The following is an 8,247-nucleotide window of genomic DNA, read 5'->3' as shown; positions in this document are numbered from 1 at the left end:
TGTTATCCAGGGCTACCACAAGAGGAGGGAATACATAGCCGCATTCCTTAGCCACTTTGGCATGTGAGTCCGCCGAAGCATGCGTGGGTGTGTTTCCTGTGAGCGTTAATAACACGCCGCTTTCAGAAGCTCCGTGTGGGTGTGTGTGTGTGTCGAGTGGCTGGTAACGACTGGTTCAGTCCAATGCGTGGCTTTGCATGTCATACATCCATGAGGGTGCGTCAGGTGACCGTTAATAATTGCATGCTTCAGCGTGGTGGTGTGTCCCAAGCGTGCTCCACTCTTCACCGTGTGTGTGTGTGTGTGTGTGTGTGTGTGTGTGTGTGTGTGTGTGTGTGTGCGCGCGCACTTGTGCTTCCAGGGGCGTCGTGGAGTATGACGCCGAAGGCTTCACCAAACTCACTCTCCTGCTGATGTGGAAAGAGTTCTGCTTCCTGGTGCACGGTGAGTTGCAAGCGCAAGCAAGCACACATGCAGTCCCACCCGCGCATTCCTCAGACACCCTCCCACGCTGTGCAAACAGCCAGCGAGGGTCTCGACCCCTCCTGTTTCCCTCGAACGCTTTTACGGTCCTCATCCCCCAGCGGGTGTGTGTGTGTGTGTGTGTGTGTGTGTGTGTGTGTGTGTGCGTGTGTGTGTGTGTGTGTTTGCACACTCCGTAACCCACAGGGTAAACATGCCTGAGCCTCCAGCTGTTTGCCTTTGCCCCAGATCCCACCATCAAGCTGATTGCTGTTTACGAGGCCCACGCTGGGACTCACTCGTTGCCATGGTGAGCGGTGAGGGTGAGGCGGCCAAGTCCGCGGCAGTAAAGCAGGCCCTTGCCTGGCACAGCTGTCTGCCCTCCAAATGCCCGTTTATTTTTTTTTTTTCCTCTTGATGGCACAGCGCTGTTGCCGAAAGTCAGGCTGCTAGCAGGTCGGTGCTGTTCCCACAGTCCGAAGGGCATGCCAGACCCACCTTGCTCTCGCAGGTTTGGGGGAGCACAGTTAAATAAAGCCCTGATTACTAACTGAATCTCCAGCTGAGGAAACCCTCTGTCCAAATGATGAATTCTGTGAAGCGCTTTAGTTGTGAGTGCGCATGAAAACCAGCACCGCAGCTTAGGACCAGGTTCATGCTCTACAAGGTCCTGCTGCAATGGCAGCTGCCGTCCAGGGTTCTTTCAGCGCGATGTTGTGACCTCTGACCCCTCTCTATGTCCTGCCTCCTTCCTGGCCCCGGCCCTGCAGTGGACTTGCCCCTGTACTTCCCATGTGATCAGCCCACGCTCACCTTCCAGTCGGTGTACCACTTCACCAGTAGCGGACAGCTCTACTCCCAAGTGCAGAAGTCGTACCCCTACAGCCCTCGCTGGGATGGCAATGAGATGGCCAAGAGAGCCAAGTAAGTCCAACTCACCGCTGCTATTCAGACCTGAGACTCCTGACTTCCTTAAACATCATTGGTCCATCATCTAAGGCTCCCTATTTTAATCCAAGTAAGTTTACCCAGTATGCTACCATCTAGATCTGAGATCCTGCTGCCTCCTCCGAGATCACCAGCCTAGACCCCCCTTCCTCATTCAAATTCCAGTCCTTCCAGACCCAAGCAGAGTTTTAAGTCTCGATCGCTCTCCTGCTACAGAGGGCACGCAGCGACGGTGTCATCCTTGGCATCAACTCTTAGTTAAACCGGGAAATATGTCTGCTTTTCTGTTCACACTCCATCGTGGAATGAAGGTATCAATTCTGCACCTTTCCCACATTGCATTACTCTGGGTATTGGCCCATAAAAATGCCCCGAAGGGTGCCAGGCCCCACCCAGATGGCGGTTTCGTTGTTGTCAGGTCAGACTGCCCATAGTGCGAGAACAGAACAGCCAGTCCCAAGTCTTGTTTGCAAAACGCCCAGGTCCCCTTTGTTTCCCAAGATCTTACGCTGTCTTACTATAATTTTTTTTATTATTACTGTTTTTCGTGTGCAGGACAGGAGGGTACATACTGAACCCTCTATCTCGCTCACTCTCTCCCTCCCTCTCCCTTTCTCTCTCTCTCTCTCTGTAGAGCCTACTTCAAGAGCTTTATTCCGCAGTTCCAGGAGGGCGCGTTTGCCAATGGGAAGCTGTAGGATGCAGCAGTCAGTGTGAGCTAGAATCTGTTTGATGAACGCCGTCCAGACAGTGTCGTTAGGGAGAGGCCCTCTCTGCGTGTCTGTGTCCGTTTGCCTGTGTCTCTTTATCACTGATGGTTATTGCGACCGTGTTGAGCTAAAGGGTTATCTTTTGTTTGTCTTCAGCTTTTTTTGTGTAAATGGTTTCAAGTCGTCCTGCTCATCGCTTCACGGCCTTGTATGGTCATGCCGCCATCACAGCCAAGTGAATCTGTACAATCCTTCCCAATAAAAGTGTCTGTTCCTTTGTACCCCGGAGTACGTCGTGGGGTGGGGCTGGACGGGGTGGTTCCACAGTGGGCCATGATTTCATTGGCTTCACTGGAGGCTTGTCAAACCGTGGCTTGGGGCCTGAAGCTTCCGGAAAACTCCGGCGCTGTGGAAGAACGTGGGACGTGCGCCATTGGTGCCCTGAGCCATCGTCGCTCACTCTCCCCTTGGATGCCTCGGGGTTCCTATGGCTACGGCGCACTCCCAACCAATCGGAGGACTTTGAGCGCCCGATGCCAGTCATAGCTCGGAGATGCCGCAGTTAGATTCGGTGTCATCGCTGAGTCACTGGTCAACACAGTGGATCCCCGTTGGTTCCCCGTCCCTGATCCAGACGTCTGCGGTGACTTCAGAGGCTGTCCGCCAGGTCTTGCAGTTTCGGGGCGCCTGCCAAACCGGGAGCTTCCCCGTTCTCCTCGTTTACAGCCAAACTCACGCCGCCCCCCCCCCGCACCCACCCGGCTTGCAAGCAAACGACATTTCGTCTGAGCAAAACAAAGGAACCGCGGCCTTCTGCGTTAAAAGCACCTTCAAGTTCCCACCTGCCCGATCGCCCGCCCTGAGCCACGGTGGGGGGGGGTGGGTTTCTCTGCAGTTACTTCATGAGATTCAGGCCGTTCGGAGTCGGACCGTGTGAAGCCATTGGGCGTCAGGCTCGCCGTTAGAAAATGAGCTTGTTTGCTTCCCTCCAGATGTACTTCAAGGTGAATTAAGAGCAGAGTGCTGCCGTCAGGACAGAACCGGCCTTGCGGGAAGGGGGGGCGGGGTACACCCGGGACCTTAGCTACTCCTCCGCACAGCCGGTCCTGTCACAGCGTGAGGGGAACAGTCAGAGTGTCAGAACGTGCTGTGGCGGCTTTGCTGCCGGGAGGATTAGCGCGTAGCCCTGTGGCATCTTGTGTAGGGAAGCTATTGTTGTTTACGTCAGGCCTTGATGGCGTCTCACTATTTATACATGTGTGTGTGTTTGTAAATATAAATACAGATACACACCCACAGGTGTGCTCCGAATGGAGATTACAGGAGGATTGCGTGTTCGTCAGCGACAGCGTGTATGTAGTGCAGAGCGGGGGAGGAAGAGAGAGGGAGAGAAAGAGAGAGAGAGAGCACGAGTGTGTGGGGCAGAGGGGGAAAGGGTGCATGCATGTGTGTGCGCTTGTTTTCGTTATTAAACATAAGGGTCATTGTCAGGGGTCTGCCACAGCCCAAGGGCCTGTCCTCTGCTATATTTATTGTTTGTAATGCTGGAGCTGTCATGTTTAATTGGGAACTATAGGGCGAATGTATTTAGGCCATTTAAAAGCATCAAGTCTTTTAATAAAATCATTAAAAGCACGACTCTATTTGTCTTTGTATCCTGCTTTTTCTCTTCTTTGCTTCTCGAGTTTAACATACAGCGTCCGCATATGTTTGCACGCAGTAAACAGTCAAATCCATTCATTTTCGGAGAAAAAGTCAACGGTTTTCTTGCATAAGAAAGGTGCCATTCTTGGTGGTAGAACCAAAGCTTTTTTTTTTTTGGTGCCAGGTGCCCTGTCATACCAGTCCAGCTCCATGAATCCCCACAAGACATCAGTAAAGCTGTCGATAAACTTTGTCCTTGAGTTAATGTTCCCGAGTGCTAAGAGCACATTGGCATCAGAGCCCGTGTGGGCACCTTTCTGACAGGGAAAACGAGCTCGTCGATCGGGGGAAGTTTCCTTCTTGCTTTTTTAAGCTTCTGAATCTCGTAGGGTGTTGACCGCAGTCTTTGGCCCTCCAAGTTTAGGCTAATTTTGTAAGATTACTAAAATGTAATCCTGTTACATTTTAGTGATCTTCCCAGTTCATAACAGTAATTACGGATTGCTGGAAAGCAATAATTAAGTCAGGTTTTTGGATGCGATAGAGGCAGAAGTGTTGCTATAGTGAATTGAGGTAACCTGACCACGATTCACAAGAGGACGTTTTCAGCAGCACCAGAAGACCACTAGCTTAAGTCGTTACTTGCCTACTTAATTAATGGTAATTTTTGTGTAGTGTGGACCTGCTTAGCACCCCCTCCTATAGGCTAACCTATAAGACAGGAGTTTGACATCGGCATTATTTTGGTGACTGCAAGCGCTCTGCATCCATCCAGAAGTCCTGGATCTGGGTGTTTACAGCTGGTTCTGCGGCTCCATTTGCCACTGAGCTGGTATAAAGCCTTTGTTGGCACGTCCAGTGGGTACGATCCTCCAAACGACTCTGTCTTCACTCGTTGGAAAAGGGAAGAGCGACAAAAACAGGGCAAAGCGTTGGTGGAAACGTGTGAAAGATGTAAGGCAGCGCCAGGTTTTGAAAAGGAATACATCTGGATGGCATATCTTCAGCTGTCAGTTCCTCGAGTCGTTCCTTCGGGGACATTTTACTTGGATATCAAAATTCACAAGGGATGACTTTCCGAGCTACTTCTCAGGATAATCTCCCTTGAGGTAAGTCATCTTCAGTGCAGAGAGAAGAGAAAGACTTTTTTTAAAAAAAAAAAAACAGCAACAAACTTGATGGATCTTTGCGAGAGTTGGAATCCATTGAGGGCATTAACATCGGGAAGGGTTTGGCTTCTTATTGGAGCAAAGGATACACTCAAAAGTCATCCTGGCATTCCGGATCACTGACTTTCCCAGGAGGCCCCAAACAGACGGGAGCGGGCAGGTGGAAGACGGCCTTCCCCATCTCTTGTTTACTTTCCCGATCCAAAATCCTAAGCTGTCAACCTCACCCCACTTTATTTGTCACTTTTCGTGCGCAAGTTTGGGTCCTCGCAGATGAGGAGATGGAAATAGCGACGCCCGAGTCGTCCGTTGTGCCTCTGTGCACCAAGCAAAAGGAGAAAACGCAGGGGGACCCAGAAGAGGGATGGCTCTGTGTGCAGTGGGGGGCGCGAGGTCACATCTTTTAATGCAGATGACAGGCTGAGAGGCTTAGCTAATTTTGCCAAGAACTTGTTCCTCTTCGAGCTTTTCATTTGATCCAACATAGATGAATAGATGAAAACTACAGAACTGCCATTTTTTTGTGCTCCACAACCAAGCTTAGTTGATGTTCTCGTGTTATGTCTGAGCGCTGGCAAAAAGATGTCACTTTTAATAAATTGCAGCACGCCAATCGTTAGCTGCTAATTACTCCCGTCTTGCTGTAGATGGAAACAGACACTAATCCCATCAAAGTCTTCCCCGCCACTGCATCCACATGCAAGTTTCCCTGTTTCTCCCCCTATTGTTTGTTACATTTTGGAGATTTATTTCTGTTGATATTCAATGAAGAACAATATCTATTTGACTATGCCCATCCTCTCCACCATCATCCCCCCAGAGTGAGCTTTGATGATCGATACAAAAAGGGAGTTACACACAACCCCCATCGCCTTGAGAGAAGAAAGGGAAATGCAGGAACTATCTGTTTAAACCCGTCAAGGGATTTTGCAGAAATATTCCTTAGGTGTTTCAGCGTTGGCACTGTTTATGTGTGTTCATTCGTGTTTAAGGAGCGGTGCGGGGTGATTGTCAGACTGCGTTAAGAAGCAGACTTCGGTATTGTTCTTCTCGAAATGTTACGTTAAAGAGTCTTCTGATGGTCACATAGTGGTCGGTTGGTTGGCATGGAGGCCATTTCCAGAGGCTGTGTGGCCCATAAGGCAGTTCACAGATTCGATGCAGGTCATCCTCGGTGCTTTGTGGAATTGCTTCATGTCCCTGTGACCTAGAAGGCGGCAGATCCACGGGTTCTGTGTCATTACAGGCTCTGCGCCTCCCAGGATCCCACCCAAGGACCTGTCACTCCTGATCGCACACCTCCGCATCGCCCACTGTCAGGTTGAATGACAGCTCAGGTTCCATCGGGCCCGTGGCTGAGACGTGACTGGATGTGACGGGGTCATCATGCAGGCTGAGGTTTTGGACTTTTGGATGAGCTCTGTGCCTGTCTTGGGGCAGGCAGGGGGGGTGGATGCACTGGCATTAAAGTTCCATCCCAAACATGAACTCGTGCTCTGAAAGGAGGGGGGGGGCACATTGTTTTTTACTTGGATCAACCCCAAAATAAGAATCAGCTTGGGATGGCGTAGGCAGATTAAAAGATCTTGTTTATGGACAGGATTTATTTGTTTAGAAGACACCCCAAACGAGGGAGCCTTATCACGCTCACTACCTCAAGGCATTCTGCGACATATTTTCTATAAACAGCTCCTATGGGAAGCAGGACCACACAAGCTCAATTGGGCAGGAGACGGAAACATCCATGCTTGCCCTGTGATATTTTCTCCAATTTTCAAGATTTTATGTCTTGCTTTGCAAAAGGGAAGATGCCATCTCCCTTATCCCTCTAAGCATCCCAGAGAGTGTCAGCGAAAGGCCAAAGGCTTCCTGGGCCCTGATCAAGGCCTGTGAGGTCACGTATCCAAGGACAGGGCCGTGTCTTAGCTGGAGTCATAAGGGGTGGGGGGGCACAAACCACCCTTAGCAACCTAATTCAATTTTTCACTTTTACAGACTCACATTAGGTCTTCATCCAGCTGGAAGAAAAACACACTGCAAGTTAAGACCTCGGGGAATGAGCCCCCCGCCCCCCGAAATCATCTTGTGCATGTCTCTGGTCCCTGACAGTCTTTGCCAACGTCAGGACCAGCTTAAGTTCTTCTAGACCAGTGTTTCCTAAACCAGAAATCGGGGAGCTGAGGATAGACCATGTGTTTTGCAAGCATGTGGACTGTCTGTGAGGGAGCAAGAAACGTGGTTCGTCTGTGATCCCCAAGGATCTAGACGTCTAGATTCTGGGCAATTTGAAGACCTCACATGAAAGACAGGGAAGAGCAAGGCAGGAGAACCACAAACCCGACCCACAGGTGCAGGCGCCGGCCCCGGCGAGACGTCCTCACCACATCTGTGGTGTTGCCACGTGGGTGGACTCAGGTAGGGGGCCCCAAGTGGCTGTTTAACAATTTTCTGTAGCTGAAAGATAAAGAAGAAGGAACTAAAAACAATGAACCATCAATAATATGCTAATCAAAGCGGGGCGGGGGGGGGGGGGGGGGTACTGGCGGTAAAGCTTACTGATTGGGGGGGGCGGTTCTCGGTAAAATTTGTCGATCAGGGTGAGGGGGCTATTCCATCAGCAGCAGATCGAATGGCCTAATTTAAGATGTATTATTATAGATTCGAAAATTTTAACCAATATTATTCTATAAAAGGTTTGGAGTGGACATTTGATCTATGTGTTTTGTTACTAAAGGAAAAAAATGTGGAGATCGGCAGGGGGCCCCCTACAGTGTTGGAGCTAGGGTTGTTTGCCCTTGCATGTGGGGGTTGGGGGTGTCATTCGCTCGCGGTTTTGTTTCTGGTGTGATGTGCGCCCCTGCCTCAGCGTACGCCCCTGCCCCTGCCTCAGCGCGCGCCCCTGCCTCAGCGCGCTCCCCTGCCTCAGCGCGCTCCCCTGCCTCAGCGCGCGCCCCTGCCTCAGCGCGCGCCCCTGCCTCAGCGCGCTCCCCTGCCTCAGCGCGCTCCCCTGCCTCAGCGCGCGCCCCTGCCTCAGCGCGCTCCCCTGCCTCAGCGCGCGCCCCTGCCTCAGCGCGCGCCCCTGCCTCAGCGCGCGCCCCTGCCTCAGCGCGCTCCCCTGCCTCAGCGCGCTCCCCTGCCTCAGCGCGCGCCCCTGCCTCAGCGCGCGCCCCTGCCTCAGCGCGCGCCCCTGCCTCAGCGCGCGCCCCTGCCTCAGCGCGCGCCCCTGCCTCAGCGTGCGCCCCAAGCCCCGCGGGCTCCCTCTGACCTTAGTGCAGAACACTTTCTCCCCTTCTCTGTCTCACTTTCTCTGCCTC

The 8,247-nt window shown here is 51.9% G+C and overlaps 1 protein-coding gene and 1 long non-coding RNA gene across 3 annotated transcripts in view; one reads left to right on the top strand and one right to left on the bottom strand.

Moving 5' to 3' along the window:
* Window positions 1-3,758, top strand: part of babam2 (BRISC and BRCA1 A complex member 2) — a 51,315-nt gene extending 47,557 nt beyond the window's left edge. For both annotated transcript variants that reach the window (XM_048974450.1, XM_048974449.1), the window contains 4 exons: window positions 1-63; window positions 362-444; window positions 1,233-1,386; window positions 2,045-3,758. The exon at window positions 1-63 is cut by the window's left edge and continues 8 nt beyond it. In XM_048974450.1, coding sequence (XP_048830407.1) covers window positions 1-63; window positions 362-444; window positions 1,233-1,386; window positions 2,045-2,108 — 364 coding nt within the window. In that variant the 3' untranslated portion in view covers window positions 2,109-3,758. The remainder of the gene's footprint in view (window positions 64-361; window positions 445-1,232; window positions 1,387-2,044) is intronic.
* The window catches only part of LOC125707366 (uncharacterized), a 15,047-nt gene extending 7,701 nt beyond the window's left edge, over window positions 1-7,346 (bottom strand). The window contains exon 1 of the long non-coding RNA XR_007382269.1: window positions 7,315-7,346. This is a non-coding gene — a long non-coding RNA (uncharacterized LOC125707366). The remainder of the gene's footprint in view (window positions 1-7,314) is intronic.
* Window positions 7,347-8,247: the final 901 nt, after the last annotated feature.

The sequence above is a fragment of the Brienomyrus brachyistius genome, chromosome 14 (assembly GCF_023856365.1).
Source record: "Brienomyrus brachyistius isolate T26 chromosome 14, BBRACH_0.4, whole genome shotgun sequence".
Classification (NCBI taxonomy): Eukaryota; Metazoa; Chordata; class Actinopteri; order Osteoglossiformes; family Mormyridae; genus Brienomyrus; species Brienomyrus brachyistius.
This window is presented reverse-complemented; position numbering and strand designations above follow the sequence as displayed.